The 17,553-nt window shown below is 36.7% G+C and overlaps 1 protein-coding gene across 2 annotated transcripts in view; it reads left to right on the top strand.

Annotated features, from left to right (window-relative positions):
- GLRA2 (glycine receptor alpha 2) overlaps positions 1-17,553 on the top strand; it is a 180,349-nt gene that overhangs the window by 27,052 nt on the left and 135,744 nt on the right. Inside the window, exon 3 of one of the 2 annotated variants that reach the window (XM_059158385.1) lies at positions 14,890-14,957. In XM_059158385.1, coding sequence (XP_059014368.1) covers positions 14,890-14,957 — 68 coding nt within the window. Of the gene's footprint in view, positions 1-14,889; positions 14,958-15,052; positions 15,121-17,553 lie in introns of both variants that reach the window. The other variant, XM_059158386.1, reaches the window with a different exon arrangement.

A 17,553-nucleotide genomic window follows, 5' to 3' on the forward strand; every position in this document is an offset into this window, starting at 1 on the left:
GATTCTCAACCAGGGGTGATTTTTTTTTCTCCCAGGGGACATTTGGCAATGTCTAGACACATTTTTGGTTATTACAATAGGGACCATGAAAGTTGCGGGGGCTACTGGCATCTAATGAGTAGAAACCAAGGCTGCTGTTTGACATCCCACAATGCAGAGGACAAGCTCCCACAACACCGAATGATCTGGCTAAAATGCTAATAATCCCAAGGTTGAGAAACCTTATTTTAATAAAGAAGCTATAAAAGAAAAAAGAAAGAAAAAAAAATAAAGAAGCTAGCAGCAATGATCTTAAACCTATAGTGCTATGTGGTTGTCCAAATAAAAAGAATGTTTATGCAAAACTTCTGGAAGAAAGAAATTTTAAAAAGTGTAGGGTCCTGCTAAAAAGTTCCATAGAGCTGAGAGAAAAACAGAGTTTACAGAGAGAAGAGAAAGAAAATTGGATGAGATGGGCATTATTTCAGTCAAGATTAGCACAGAAAATGTTGGGAGATCTAAGTTGTAGTCTCAACATTTCAGTTTATTTTATATTAAAATGGGTTTAATGACACACCTCCTGCATAGGCATATTTTGACAAGCCAGTGAACCGGTAATAATGATACTGATACTACTAGTATTACTATGAATGAACTACAATTTATTGAGCAACTATTATGTGCCTTCCATATATTACTATTAATTTGTAACATCGAGGCAAGCATCATTATTCCCATTCTATAGATGACATAACAGACTCAGAGAGTTTTTGTCCTGTTTAAAGTTCACAGGTGGAAATGAGCAGAACTAGTGGCAAAAACAAGACAGACCATAGTCACCATAGTTCAAAATTATCTGAGTGTATGACCCAAAGTACAGGTTTTCTCAGGACATTCCTGATTTATGCCTGGTGTTTCTGCATAATTGTCAAGAGCACCCACTTTCTTTCTTAAAAGTAATCATCCTATATGAGGTAATGGTCCCTGTCTTATCCCTTGTCTTTAAATCATAGAGAAATCCACAGCATGGCAAAAAAAATAGAAACTTGCTGACATTCTCAAAGCCCTCTGACATGGATCTGAGCTATTTGGATGGATATCTGTCCTTTCACTCATCCTTGTGTGAGAGCATTTAACAACTGGTAGACATTAGGCAGAAGGACTCAGAGAAGCTGCCATTTGGTTCTCTATACTTAAGCTATATTAGGTGCTAATTAATTGCTTTATCAGGTAATTTCATCATTTTATCAACATGGCTGGCCCAAAGCAAATGGTTTGCTGGACTATCTCATAAGCTGTGAGAATCAGTAGGTGGCCAACTTCTTTACTTCCATAAATATTTTGCCCTTTGCACAGACCTGGATGCCAGCAACCAAACTAAATGAAGTAGAACTGGTAAAACCATTTTGACCATGTGTTGAACAGAAGGACCAATGGTATATAATTCACTCATGATGAATTATCAAGGAGATTAAAATAATGTAATGGGTTCCTTAGTTTATGTGGTCATTTATAATTACAATAATGATATTTTAAAAAACCTCCTTTCTCTCCCATTAAATACCCGAAATCACCCCTCACAAAGGGACTACCACCATGAAAAGCCATTCCTGCCCCTTGCAATCCTCCCATCCTCCAAGCCTCTCTCTTTCATGGGCATCAAAGCGCCATGCAACACAGGAAGCCATCATAAGAAACACTACTTCTCCCTGTTCAAACAGCAAGGCTCTAACCCTTAACTATGTATCTTTTTGCTTCCTCTGTGTGCTTTATTTTCCCCTTTTATCTCTTGAGCCAATGGCAAGAATCTTCGCGCTAGACAAAAACTTCTTATTCCAAAGGAAACTTAATTTCTGTATAAATCAAGCACATATATTTAATATTGCATTCCTGTCCAAGGGTCTTACACTAAAGCAACCATGGTACTTAATGACACATTAAATTATTTATTAGTAATAAAACACAAAAGGAAAATGCCATTCTTGCCTATTTGTGACAACAGGAAAAAAATAATATTTTCATCTTGGAACTCAAAGAATGCCCTCTGCTCTTAAATCTTTCTCCTTAAAATGATGTTGGAAAATAACATTCCTGAGGCAAAACTAATGAATAATGATTACTTGTTCTGGGGTTACCCAAGATCTCCTATTCTTTCCCAATGTTTATTTTTTAAATCTTTGCTACAGACCTTGTTTAATTTTTTCCAACTTTATTGATATATAATCAACATATAACATTGTGTAGGTTTAAGGTATACAATGTGTTGATTTATACATGCATATATTACAAAGTGATTACCACTATAGAATTAATATTGCAAGATGATTACCATGTAGTGCTAGCTAACACCTCCATCACATCACATAACTACAATTTCTTTTTCGTGGTGAGAACATTTAAGAGCTACTCACATAGCAGCTTCCAAATATCTAACATAGTATTATTAACTATAGTCACCATGCTGCACATTATATGCCAAGAACTTATTCATCTTATAACTGGAAGTTTGTATGTTTTGCAACATCTCCCCATTTATCTCACCTACGGCCCCATCACTCTGCTCTGTTTCTTTGAGTTTGTTTTTGCTTTTTTTTAGTTTCTACAAATAAGTGAAATCATACAATATTTGTCTCTGCTGCTTATTTTTAAATAGAATCCATTGTGAAGCTTTTTAAAAAATAATATTTAGTCTTAACTTAGAAAGCTATGGTCAAAAAAGATATATATATATATATATATATATATATATATATGAATTTATATTAATATAGTCACTATGAATAATAGATAAAATTTCATTATCATGGTAGAAGTTATAAAAGTTAGTTTCAGGTTTTAAAGGTGCAAGATAGTGAACATATTAAATATAATGACTGAGTCAAATATACTAAGTGTTTGTTGTTCACATTATCTGGCCTAGCCCCATTTTTCTTCCATACTGCCTCCTAGCTCTTGTAATAACATAACAGTGTAACTCAAATTCAGTGGTTTTCACCCACAATGGTGTAGCTGGCTAAAAGGACATCATTTTTCATCCACCCTTGCTGCCAAAGTAGGTTTTTCTTATGTCCCAAATCACAGTATCAAACTGATTATAGATAATCCTAGAGACAGTCCCTGCTCCTCCATGTTCATGGCCAGTCCTCACTCACAGGTGTGGAAAAACCATAGAATTCCACAACAATTTCTATTGTTCACCAACCTCCTACTTTGAGCCCAGAGTAGGGCCCAGAAAACTTGGCCCATGGGCCAAATCTAATCCACCTGTTCTGTAAAGTTTTGCTGGAACACAGCCACACATATTTGTTTACATACTCTCTATAGCTACTTTCACTACAAAGACAGAATTGAGTAGGTGTGACAGAGACTTTGTGGCTCACAAAGCTTAAAATATCAACTCTCTGCCCCTTTACAAAAAAACTGTTGCCAACACATCATCCAGAGCACTGAGTTTTAAGCGAACTCATCCAGGAATTAATACATTTATCAAATCTGATTACAGGCAGAGTTTTTCACTTGCACCCCTGAGTTATGTCTCTAGACCACAGGATCATTACATAAATTCAGTCTTAGACAACTAACTGAGAAAGATTAAGCTGATCTCTACTGATTCTTTGTTCTTCCTCCATTACCTCTCCATCCCAGGCACTGACTCTGCAGCCCCCAATAAAACATCCCCTCATTGGCAGGAGCATAGAGTTTTATTATAACCCTATGATTGCTTTTAGTCATAGTCTTATTATTATCATAACAATAAATAATATTGTTCAACAAGAATTTGTTAACTGAATTAATAAAAGAAAAATGTGGATCAGCATTTTCCAAAGCACACAATGCTTGCCATCTTTGAAATGTGCTTCATTAAAGGGATGATCTATTTAAAAAACAAAAAAAAATCTCCTATGGTCAAATAAATCTGGAGAACAACAATACACCCTATGTTCTCCTTCAGGAGCACCATAATTCACAAGAACATATTAAAGTTTTGGGGAGGAGGAGGTTGATGTTAACAGAATGGCAGAGTAGGCAGCTCCAAGCTCTTGTTCCCTCACAGAAATATCAAAAAAGTAAATAGAAACTGTTAGAACTAACTTTGTCAGAGTTAACTCTAGAAAACAGTCAAAAGTTTGCTGTAACCAAGGCACTGCTGAATTAGGAAAAAGCCAACTTCCAATGGTAGGAAAGTTTTGTGGTGTTTTTTTCACTCACTCTTGCCTCATTCCTTCCCCAAGAGTGGTTTGGGTTTTGAATTAGTGGCAACCTGCATTCTCAGTGTGGAACACTGGTCCTTGGTTCTGGAGGGAGCGGAATAAAAAATATTCACAAATTATTTTGTTTGCCTATTCTAACCAATGTGTGCTACCAGAAGGACTAATGCAAGGTACTTGTATTAGTTTGCTAGGGCTGTCACAACAAAATATCACAGACTGGGTGGCTAAAACAACAGAAATTTACTTTCTCTCAGTTCTGGAGGCTGTAAGTCTAAGATCCAGGTGTCAGCAGGATTGGTGTCTCCTGAGGTCTATATCCCTGGCTTGCTAATAGCCACCTTCTCTCTCTGTCCTCACATGGTCTTTCCTCTGTTCAAACACATCCCTAGCATCTCTTTTCTCCTCTTTTCATAAGGACACCATTTGTATCAGATTAGGGTCTACCCTGATTACCTCATTCAACCTTAATTACCTCTTTGAAGGTCTTCTTTCCAAATACAGTTACATTCTGAGGTACTGGGGTTAATATTTCAACATATGAATGTGGGGGGTGGGCAACACAATTCAACCCAAAGTAGTGCATATCTCTGTTCCACCTAAGTTGGAACTAAGGATGGAAAAACAGCTGCAGAAAACACTAAAAACTTTCAGATACCTGGGGGAAAAGATTACAGTAGAAATATACAATAGGCCATCTAAGGCCTGAGAGCCAAAGCTGAGGAAATTTTCTCAGGGAAATTAGGAAATTCAAATCAGCCGTGTATGCAGGGGAATGTTGAAAGCCACGTGCATTTTCAGGGCAAGATGCATCCTCAGAAAAGACCTGAGCAGATCCTAAGATTTCACATTGGGCTGATCTGTAGGTTCACTTCAAGATTGGCTAGGTATTGAAGGAATACCCAGCACGGAGACAATCTGCATACTGGGGGAGGTATGTTTCATTTTTTTGTTTGGTTGGTTGGCTGATTTGTTAACTCTTGGTATTCATGGAAATCTCTGTCAAAACCTCACTTAACACAAGCGAAGGAACAGAGATTACAATGGCCACAAGTGAGAAGGTATATAGTCTTTGCAAAAAGAGCTTGGGAAACAGATGGGCTACTGTATCGTTCAACAATCAAATCATCCAGCAAACTCTGGGGAAGGGAGAGAATCTGATTTCCAGAGTTACCACATTATAAGATTCAAATGTTTAATTACCAACAAAAATTACAAAGCATACAAAGTAACAGGAAAGTATGGTTGATTCAAAGGAACAAAATAAATTAACAGAAATGATCACTGAGGAGGTCCAGGTATTACTAAACCAAGCCTTTAAAATAACTGTCTTAAATATGCTTAAAGGTCTAAAGGAAAACAAAAACAAAGAATGAAAGGAAATCATAAAAGTGATGCATGAGTACTATCAATAAAGAGATAGAAAATATAAAGAAGAACCACACAGAAATTCTGGAGCTGAAAATTATTGTAACAGGAATGAAGAATTCACTAGAGGGGGTTCAATAATAGATTTAAGCAGGAAAAAGAAAGAATCAGTAAGCTGGAAGATGGGGCAATTGAATTACTGAGTCTGAGGGGCATAAAGGAAAAAGAATGAAGAAAACTAAACAGATGTTCTGCCCAACAATAAAATACACATTTGACTCAAGTTTACCAATGGGATTCTACCAAATGGACCATTGTATACATTCTGTGAGTTCAAGAAGAAGAAGAGAGAAAGGAAGAGGTGGGAAGAATATTTGAATATTTGAATCGTGTATTTAAATAAATAATGGCTCCCAAACTTGATGAAAATGTGAATCTACCAATCCAAAAACCTCAATGAACTCCAAGTAGGAAAACCCAAAGAGACCCAACCTTCTGAGAACATTTATAATCAAACTGTTGAAAGTCAAAGACAATGAGAGGAATTTTAAAACAGCAATAGAAAAATAACTCATTATTTACATGAGATTCCTCAATAAGATATTAGCTTATTTTTCAGTGAAACCTTGGAGGCCAGAAGGCAATGGAATGATATATTTTAAGTACCAAAAGAAAAAAAAAGTTAACTGGGAGCTTGGGAACTGATATCCAGCAAAACTGCCTTTCACAAATAAAGAAGAAATAAAGACATTTTCAGATGAAGAAAAGCTGCACAAGTTCATTACATCCAGACCGACCCTTACAAGAAATGATAAAAGGAGTCCTTCAGGTTGAAATGAAAGGGCACCAGACAGTAACCCAAAACCTAGTGAAAAAATAAAAATTTCTGGTAAAGGTAAATACATGGGCAAATATAAAACAGTATTATGGTAGTTTTGGTTTGTAACCCCACTTTTTAATCTCCTCCAGGATTTAAGAGATAAATGGATTTAAAAGTTGTTAATCTATGCTACTGGACACACAAAGAATAAAGATGTAATTTGTGACAACAGCACACAAAGGGAGGAGGACACATCTGTATAGTTGTGGAGTTTCTGTATGTTACTGAAGTTAAGTTGGTATCAATTCATACTAAATTATTATAAATTTAGGGTGTTAAATATCATCCCCATGATAACCACAAAGAAAATACATAAGTATACAAAAAAGAAATAAAAGAGAATTAAAATGATTCACTGCAAAAAATTCAACTAAACACAAAGGAGGGTAGTAATAGAAGAAATGAGGGACAAAAAAGCTGTAGATATGTATGGATCAAATACCAAGGGGCAGATGTAAGTCACTCCTTACCTGTAATTACTTTTACTGTAAATGGACTAAACTCCTCAATCAAAAGACATAGACTCTAAGACTGGATAAAACAAAATATGACACAACTATATGCTATCTACAAGAGACTCACTTTAGATCCAAAGACACAAGTAGACTGACAGTGAAAAGATGGAAAAAGATATTCCATGCAAATAGTAACCAAAAGAGAACTGAGATGGTTAAACTAACATCAGACAAAATATGCTATAAGGAAAAATCTCTTAAAAGAGACAAAGACTGACATTATATATTGATAAAAGTGTCAAATAATCAGGATGATATAACAATTCCAAAAGTAAATGCACCAAATAATGGAGCCCCCAAAATACATGAAGAAAACCTTGACAGAAATGATAGGAGAAATAATACTTCTGCAATAATAATTGGAGACTTTAATACACCATTTTCAATAATGGATAGAGTATCTATACAGAGATCAGTAAGGAAATAAAGGATGTGAACAACAGTATAAATCAACTAGACCTAACAAACATATATAGAGTGTTCCACCTAGCAACAGTAGAGTTCTTCCTCCCTTCCTTTCCTTTGTTCCTTCCCTCCTCCCTCTTTTCCTTCTTCCCTTCCTTTCTTTTCTTTCTCTTTCTTTCTTTCTTCCTCTCTCTTTCTTTGTCTTCCTTCCTTCCTCTCAACTTCAGTTAGCCAACACATAATACATCATTAGTTTCAGATGTAATGTTCAACAATTCATCAGTTGTGTAAAACACCCAATGCTCATTGCATCTCATGGCCTCCATAATGTCCATCACCCAGGTACCCTATCCCCCAGCCATCTCCCCTTCAGCAGCCTTCAGTTTGTTTCCCATAGTTAAAAGTCTCCAACGGTTTATCTCCCTCTCTGATTTCTTCCCATCAGTTTTCCCTCCCTTCCCTTACAGTCATCGGCACTTTTCCTTATGTTCTACATGAGTGAAACCACATGAAAATTCATTCTTCTCAAGCACACATGGAACATTCTCCAATATAGACCTTATATTGAACCACAAAATAAATCTTAGTGAATTCTAAAAGATTAAAATCATAAAAATTGTCTCTTCCAACCATAGTGCAATGAAGCTAAAAAAGAAAAACAATAATAAAAGGAAAACCAGAAAATTCACAAATATTTCAAAATTAACACACTCTTAAACAACCAATGGTTCAAAGAAGAAATCACAAAGGAAATTAGAAATGAATGAAGGGGCGCCTGGGTGGCTCAGTGGGTTAAGCCGCTGCCTTCGGCTCAGGTCATGATCTCAGAGTCCTGGGATCGAGTCCCGCATCGGGCTCTCTGCTCAGCGGGGAGCCTGCTTCCCTCTCTCTCTCTCTGCCTGCCTCTCCATCTACTTGTGATTTCTCTCTGTCAAATAAATAAATAAAATCTTAAAAAAAAAGAGAAATGAATGAAAACAAAACCACAACATACCAAAACTTATGGGATGCAGTGAATACAGAGCTCAGAAGGAAATTTATAATGTAAATGCCTGCTTTAAAAAAGAAGAAAGATCTTAAATCAATAACCTAATCCTGTATCTTGAGGAACTAGAAAAAGAAGAGCAAGATAAACCCAAATCTCCAACAAAGTAAATTATAAAGTGGAGAAAAAAATAGGGAAGTAATTAGAGAACCAAGAAGACAAAAAGTTGTTTCTTTTAAAAGATCAACAAAAATCACAGATCTTAAAAAGACTGACAAAGAAAAAAGAGAGAAGAGTCCAATAGCTAAAAACAGAATTAAAAGTGCGGGGCATTACTACTGACCTTGCAGAAATAAAAAAGACTTATCAGAGAAGATTATAAACAAATTAGATAACCTAGATAAAATGGACAAATACCTAGAAACACAAAAATTACCCAAACTGACTTAAGATGAAATAGAAAATCTCAACAGACTATAACAAGTAAAGAGACCAAATGAGTAATCAAAGTAATCAAAAATTTCCTTTTGAATTGAGAATATATTTGCAAATGGTATGTCCAATAAGGGATTAATATCTAAAATATATTTTAGATACTTTATACAACTCAACACCATAAAAACAAACAACCCAATTAAAAATTGGGTAGAGGACCTGCATAGACATTCTTCCAAAGAAGACATCCAGATGGCCAACAGATACATGAAAAGGTGCTCAATACCACTCATCATCAGGGAAATTGAAATCAAAACTACAACGAAATACTACCTTACACCTGTGAGAATGGCTAAAATAAAAAATATAAGAAATAATAAGTGTTGGTGAAGATGGAGGTGGAGTGACCCTCATACACTGTTGGTGGGAATTACAAACTGGTACAGCCACTTTGAAAACAATATGGGGATTCCCCCACAAACTTAAAAATAGAATTCCCATAAGATCCAATAATTCCACTACTGGGTATTTATGCAAAGAAAATGAAAACATTATGTTTTTTAAATTTCTTTTCAGCGTAACAGTATTCATTGTTTTTGCACCACTCCCAGTGCTCCATGCAATCCTTGCCTTCCCTAATACCCACAACCTGGTTCCCCCAACCTCCCACCCCCCGCCCCTTCAAAACCCTCAGGTTCTTTTTCAGAGTCCATAGTCTCTCATGGTTCACTTCCCCTTCCAATTTCCCTCAACTCCCTTCTCCTCTCCATCTCCCCTTGTCCTCCATGTTATTTGTTATGCTCCACAAATAAGTGAAACCATATGATAATTGACTCTCTCTGCTTGACTTATTTAACTCAGCATAATCTCTTTCAGTCCCGTCCATGTTGCTACAAAAGTTGCTTATTCATCCTTTCTGATGGAGGCATAATACTCCATAGTGTATATGGACCACATCTTCCTTATCCATTCCTTCTGTTGAAGGGAATCTTGGTTCTTTCCACAGTTTGGCGACTGTGGCCATTGCTGGTATGAACATTGGGGTACAGATGGCCCTTCTTTTCACTACATCTGTATCTTTGGGGTAAATACCCAGTAGTGCAATTGCAGGGTCATAGGGAAGTTCTATTTTTAATTTACTGCCTATGTTCTCCTCTAGGATTCTAATGGATTCCTGTCTCACGTTGAGGTCTTTTATCCATTTTGAGTTTATTTTTGTGTACGGTGTAAGAGAATGGTCGAGTTTCATTCTTCTACATACAGCTGTCCAATTTTCCCAGCACCATTTATTGAAGAGACTGTCTTTTTTCCACGGTATATTTTTTCCTGCTTTGTCGAAGATTATTTGACCATAGAATTGAGGGTCTGTATCTGGGCTCTCTACTCTGTTCCACTGGTCTATGTGTCTGTTTTTATGCCAGTACCATGCTGTCTTGGTGATCACAGCTTTGTAGTAAAACTTGAAATCAGGTAACGTGATGCTGCCAGTTTTATTTCTGTTTTTCAACATTTCCTTAGCAATTTGAGGTCTCTTCTGATTCCATACAAATTTTAGGATTATTTGCTCCAGCTCTTTGAAAAATACCAGTGGAATTTTGATCAGAATGGCATTAAAAGTATAGATTGCTCTAGGCAGTATAGACATTTTAACAATGTTTATTCTTCTGATCCAAGAGCATGGAATGGTCTTCCATCTTTTTGTGTCTTCTTCAAATTCTTTCATGAGTGTTCTGTAGTTCCTCAAGTACAGATCCTTTACCTCTTTGGTTAGGTTTATTCCCAGGTATCTTATGATTCTTGGTGTAAATAGAGCTTATATATAAGATCTTACTAACTTAGAGTAAATGGAATAGATTCTCCAATATCCCTTTCTGTATTTTCACTGTTAGTGTATAAGAAAGCCACTGATTTCTGTACATTGACTTTGTATCCTGCCATGTTACTGAATTGCTGTATGAGTTCTAGTAGTTTGGGGGTGGAGTCTTTTGGGTTTTCCATATAAAGAATCATGTCATCTGCGAAGAGAGAGAGTTTGATGTCTGCATTGCCAATTTGGATGTCTTTTATTTCTCTTTGTTGTCTGATTGCTGTTTCTAGGACGTCTAATACTATGTTGAACAAGAGTGGTGAGAGTGGGCATCCTTATCGTGTTCCTGATCTCAACGGGAAGGCTATGAGCTTTGAAAACATTAATTTGAAAAGATATATGCACCTCTATGTTTATGCCAGAATTATTTACAATAGCCAAGGTATAGCAGCAATGTTAGAGTCCATCAATAAAGAAACAGATAAGGAAGATGTGGTACATACACACACATGCACACAACAAAAATATCATGCAGTTATTAAAAAAGGATGAGACTGTGCAATCTGCGACAACATGGATGGCCCTAGAGGATATTATATTAAGTGAAATAAGTCAGACTGAAAAAGACAAATCCTACATGATTTCACTCATATGTGGAATCTAAAAAAAAAAAAAAATCAATAAACAAACAAAAAGCAGAATCAGCCCTGTAAACATAGAGAACAAACTAATAGTTGCCAAATGGTGTGGGAGATAGGCAAAATGGGTGAAGGATGGGAAAGATACAGATTTCCAGTTATGAAATTAATAAATCACAGAAATAAAAAGTACAGTATAATGTATATCTTCAATGATATTATAAATAACAATGTATGTGGATAGATAGTAGCTATACTTGTGGTGAGCACAGTATAGTGTTTAAACTTGTCAAATCACTATTGTGTGTTCCTGCAACAAAAAGGACATCGTGTGTCACCTACACTTGAATAATGAAAGAGAATAAGGCAAAAAATAAAGGAAGAGAGAGCGAGTGATAAAGAAAGGGAAAGAGAGGGGCACCTGGGTGGCTCAGTGGGTTAAGCCTCTGCCTTCGGCTCAGGTCATGATCCCAGGGTCCCCCATGAGCCCCGCATCAGCTCTCTGCTCAGCAGGAAGCCTGCTTCTCCCTCTCTCTCTGCCTGCCTCTCTGCCTACTTGTGACCTCTGTCTGTCAAATAAATAAATAAAATCTTAAAAGAAAAAAGAAAAGGAAAGTGGAGGGTGAGAGGGAAAATGGGAGAGAGGAGACAAGGTTTGGAAAAGAAGGAAGGGGATAAACAGTGATGTGAGAGGTTAGATGTTTATAAAATGCTTTTTCCTATCCAGTTCTCATCCAATTCACTTTGGAATATCATAACTTTGCTGATAAAATGAATTACATGAGGTTAACTAGTGTTAACTATTTCTACAGTTTATAGAACACATTCATTCACTGATGATCACGACTAAGAATGTGTCCTTGTTAATTAGAACACCTTAGCAGATTACTGGGCTAAGCTACATGTCTCAAATGAATAAATAAAATCTTAAAAAAATACAGATGAAAGGTGTGCTGGCACCTATCAGGATAACAAAAGGGTAAAGAGTTCTAACATTTAACTTGAAGAACTTGCAGGCCAAGTCCTAGTTGGTTCTCTCATGAAGATAATTCCATTGGCCTTAGACATTTCACCCTTGCAGTTAAGAAAAGTGTCCCAAAAGTTAGGCAATTTCTGCCTCTTACAACCTCTGTGACCTTGGGAAAATTAATTACTACTTTTGTGTCTTAGCTTCCTCACCTATACAGTGGGGGACATGGTAGCATCTAATTACTGAAGAATGGATAAGACACTCACTGGCACACAGTAAGGTTTTAATATGTGTCAGTTCTTAATATATGCATGAGCTAATCCCGCATCAAAAAACTGCCTTTTCTTCTTTCCAAGATTTTACATCCAAATGCAAATGAAACTTGAGACAATGCCCAAGATTGAAGAGGTCAGATATAAAGGATCAAATTATCCTAGAAATATACAAGCCAGGGGAAAGCACCACAGTTGGCAGGTCAGGAGGGAGAGAGGCTATCTTGTAATGAATACAGAGCATGGTTGAAAGTTTAGGTTTTTTGGAATCCAAATGATGAGGCATGGAGTGTCAACTTTTTTAATTACTGTGGCAAGACTTTAAGCAAGTTACTTAACCTGTCTCACCATTAGTTTCCTCATCTGAAACATGTACTGATGCAGTAAAACTATTCTTCTTTTGTGAGGGCTAAACTAGATATTTTTGAAAATGTGCCTAATACAGTGTGTCAGTAGGTGGTGGGTTAAAAAATATCTTGAGTTCCAGCGATATACTCACACTTCCATTTACTGGGTGGGATAAAAATAAATATACCATGATATGATGCAGCCCCCTAAATGTTTGCAAGCCAGTTGGGGAGGCCAGACAAATGGATAATGTGCAGTAGAAGACAATTTATGTTTGAATTTTCAAATTCCTCTTGTTAAGATGACATTTCTCTTTTTCCTGTTTCTTTATCTAATCATCATTCATTGTCTTACCTATCTCACATATAAAAATTCATGAAACTTTTCCATCCTGAGTTAGGCTATTTAAAATGAAATATTTTATTGCAAAGAAAAAAAGCAAACATACACAATTTCTCATGGCTTGCTTCTACCTTGTCTAAATTTATTTCTTATTAGCAGGAAAATACATTTGTCATGGAATTTTATGGCCAGGGAAGAGACTCATTTTTGTTTTGTTTTGAGTATCTGAAAGAGAAAAACAAATCAAACAGAGTAGGAAGTGACCCTGGAGAGGAGGTCATCTTGGCAGATGCTGAAATAAGAGGGGAAGGGAGGAACTAGAAGGTTTGGAATATCTCAAAGACGTAGGCTGAAAAATGTTTTGGTAATGGGATGGGGTGTGACTCTATACCTATAAACATTAAAAAAAATAAACACAACTGTTTTTCTCATTAAAAAAAAAAAAACAGAAACGTTAGTTATGTTAAAGAAAAAAGCTTAACATATCCCTTTTACCGAACGTTCTTGCTTGGAGACTTAAATTAGCTGTTCAGCCTCTGTTTCCTTTCCTCAAAGGCAAAGGCTGGAGAACCCAGCAACTTGTAGGGTTTAAAAACATGGTGCTCAAGTGCCACCACTGCTGTGTTTTACTACCAGCCCTAGGGAGAGACCTCAACCTAAACTCCTCCTCACTTACATCCTAGTGGCTTGTTGGGTACAGAGCTAACTGGAGTGTAGACTGCACTAGGTTGCTGAGACTGTGTTGAGTGAAGAGAAACAATTTTCCACTGGGGAAAACAGCAAGTGAATAGATGGTTCTTGGCAATGTGTTCTTATCCCAGAAAGCATGAGGGGGTAACTACATGAAGGCAAAAAATATACTCCCCAGAACAACATGGAACTAGAAATCATTAGACAACAATATCTATCATCGAAGGGCAAAGGTTCTGCGGCCATACCCCCCTGAACATACCTGTTGTCATTTAAATGCAGACACTAAGCAGAAAAGAGCCTGATTAGTGCTTGGGTGGGAGACCAAGAGCAAGAGAAAAAGAATTAGCCCCTGAGTCTCTGGAGAAAAAAAGTGTGTTCTCTATTGAAAGCACATTGAGAATTAATAACGCTTGCTTTACAATATGGGCATTAAGTGACATTTCTGAGTTTCTTTCTCAAAGTCAGCTCATTTTCTTTGGTTCTGTATTTTGGAACACCATTTTTCATTGGGGGTCAGAGGATATAATGAATGGGGTAAATTCAAAGGTACCAAGAGAATCAATGAGACCCACAGATTTAAAGGGTGTCATGCAAAAAGAAGTAGATATTTCTGGCTCACCCACAGTGCAAAATGCAGTTCCATTTGAACTCATGACCTGAGCTGTTTCATCACCGTGGGGCACCCACTGTTGATGTCTACAATGTTGATGAGCTTCAGGTGGAAGAAAGCCACCCACCCAAAAGGCTATTTTGATAGCAACTACTGAGAGTGAATTCAGTTTAATAGTCTCTAGCTTATATTTTCTAAACCCCAAACTCAGCTGCTAAGTTATCATATTTGAAATACTAGTGGGAATGTTATCACTCTGAACCTCTGGGTAAAACGTTTTTGCTCTTTGTTTTGTTTTGTTTTTGTTTTTGTTTTTGTTTTGCAACCTCACCATCATTTTCATTTAGTTTACATTTCTAGTCATTTGCACAGATGTTGATGGAGCTGTATTTTTGCTTCAATGTCTATTGCAACATTCTTATTGCATTCCGCAGGTCCTCCAGTAAACGTTACTTGCAATATTTTTATCAACAGTTTTGGATCGGTCACAGAAACCACCATGGTAAGTGCTACGATGCCACTGGCAAGAGAAAAACATGACTTGATTATGCTATGAACACAACCTGTCAAATTTTCTATTTATTGTTCAACTTGCAGGGCCTCCTGTAAATGTTACCTGCAACATATTTATCAACAGCTTTGGGTCAATAGCAGAAACTACAATGGTGAGTGGGACTGAGCATTGAAGCCCTCGTGTGAACGAATGGGATATGGGATTGAAGAAGCACTGTTTTATATTGTGGGACACTTACTGAATGCCAATTTCCAAGTTCATTGACCTCTAGAAAGTGATTATTTATACACTTTCACTTTGGAAAGTCATTAGTCAAATGTTCATTACTTCAAAGTCAATAATATCTTATCCCCATGCCAGGGAAATTTTGAAAACACTTGCTGTGTGGTTGGATTTAGGTAGAATTATCAGTAATAAGCATAGTGTAATATTAAGGATATTTTGATATTTATATCTCTAATGTTTCAGAAATATATATTTCATAGTTTGGGAGATATATTTTATAGCCAGTCTTTTTCATATAATGGAAGTTTTAACACAGTCAAGCCTTAGATATGATACACTTAAGATATATGCTGAAGGTGCTGACCTTGTAATAAACACACACACACACACACACACACACACACACACAATCTTGTTGGCAAAAGATAGTGGTCCCCAATCCATAGCAATTACATCACATGCATGGCTCCCTCCACCAAAAAAAACCCAGTAAACATAAAATTAATTAGAAGCTCATCATAATGTATGTGCAAACATGTTTCATGTAAATGAAATGGATTTTAGATACTATAAAATCCACCAATATTCCTTAAAAATGTCTTGGTGATGGTGTTGCTTGTGACACAGCCTATTAGTTCAATAGCCTTATAGTGCTAGGCAATAGTGTGGAGACTGAATTTGGATGAAATTTCTTCTTGCTCCTCATAAGATTTATTTTAAGTCCTAAATCAATTTGCTGGTTCTAATATTCATGACTATGTAAGGTATACAGCCATATTATTGAATGAAGTCAAAGTAAAATATAGTTGAGCTTGACTAAGTACTATGGTGGCTGATGTCCTAGAAACACTCAAGTGAAATAATGAGCATAATACCATTGAGAAGTAAAAAATAGTGTTCCCTTGTCTTTATAAATTTTCTCTTTTAGGCTATTAGGATTGTGTTTAAAAAATTACTGTACTTTTGGTGTCCTCGATGCTAGAAAAAGTAATTTACCTTTTACCATTCCTTTTCACTGGCAAAATTAGACATAATGGAACTCTACTACCCATTTTAATATTACTGACACAGCATTGTCCAGAAATGAGACTTCTGGTGCTCTAACAGGATGTAGTGCTTTAAGAATTTTACTCAAATAAGATAGTCCTGATAGGGTTATTAAGTGACTCACAAGAAAAAGTAAACAGAAAAAGACTAATCCAACTCTGGACTTGGCATTCAGTCTCTGTCTCTCCCCTCTTGGTTTTATCCTGAGAACAGAGGGGCAAATCTTCCAGTAGCCCAAATCACTGTCACCAGCTTTACACGATGGCATTCAATGACGATATTTGCACGACCTAATGCTGATTGCATTAATTAGAATCCTAAGTTGCTTTGATCAAATCTCCTCATTGCATTTACCCTCAATCAAAAATGTAAATGTGCACCTTTTCAATGTTTATTAATGTGAGAAAAAGCTAAACATTCACGGAGATGAAAACGGAAACTCTGGATGTCCTTGTTTTCCTGTGTCTTTAATAGCTACTGATGGTGTTTAATAAATGGGCTGCTTAGGGGCTTCCTGGCCACTTATTAAAGCGTCCTTTGTTATGTTTCCTACGAGAAAACTTGGAAATCATTGCTCAAGTGTAAAATGAACAAGCTGCCTATCTTGCTGTATGAGATAGACAGCATCGCATGGTCAGAAGAGTGATGCTTATTGTGCTTCTTTTATTTCTTAGCTTTTGATGGAATGACAAACTTCAACTGGCTTTTAAAAAGGATCTTTTCTTCAATTAAAGCTTTCATGTGAAACTAAAATAGATGCTTTTTGAAACTCTATCAGGCTTAATAAATACTCATGCCATGTTGGGTAGGGACTGGCCAATATTTTTTCTGTAAAAGGCCAGACAGTAAATACCTAAGACTTTGAGGGTCCCAGAGTCTCCGAGTCACCGCTGCTCAATGCTGCCCTTTGGGCAGAAAAGCAACCATAAACGATAGTAAGCAAATGGGTGTGGCTGTACTCCAAAAAACAGGCTGTGGCCAAATTTGGCCCGCAGGCCCTAGATTACCAATCCTGGACCTGAGGCATTAGTATTTAAACAGATGTCAATCGGATGCTCACAAGAATATGAGAGTTGAGTTATTCTACTTTGAAAGAATCTATCTTGCTAGACCCATGGGGCCCTGCCTGGGAATCCCCCCTCTGCACCAGAGAATATCATCGTAGCCCAAGCTTCCCTTGCCCAAACCTTGAGATTCCCCCACCCGTGAATTGACCCACACTTTCACGAATTCTGACTGAAAGAAAATTGGTCAAAAAAAGTTAAACAGAACCAGATTTTTCTCTGAACTGTCTTTAATTGAAGTCAGAACA

This window comes from Mustela lutreola, chromosome X, assembly GCF_030435805.1.
Source record: "Mustela lutreola isolate mMusLut2 chromosome X, mMusLut2.pri, whole genome shotgun sequence".
NCBI lineage: Eukaryota > Metazoa > Chordata > Mammalia > Carnivora > Mustelidae > Mustela > Mustela lutreola.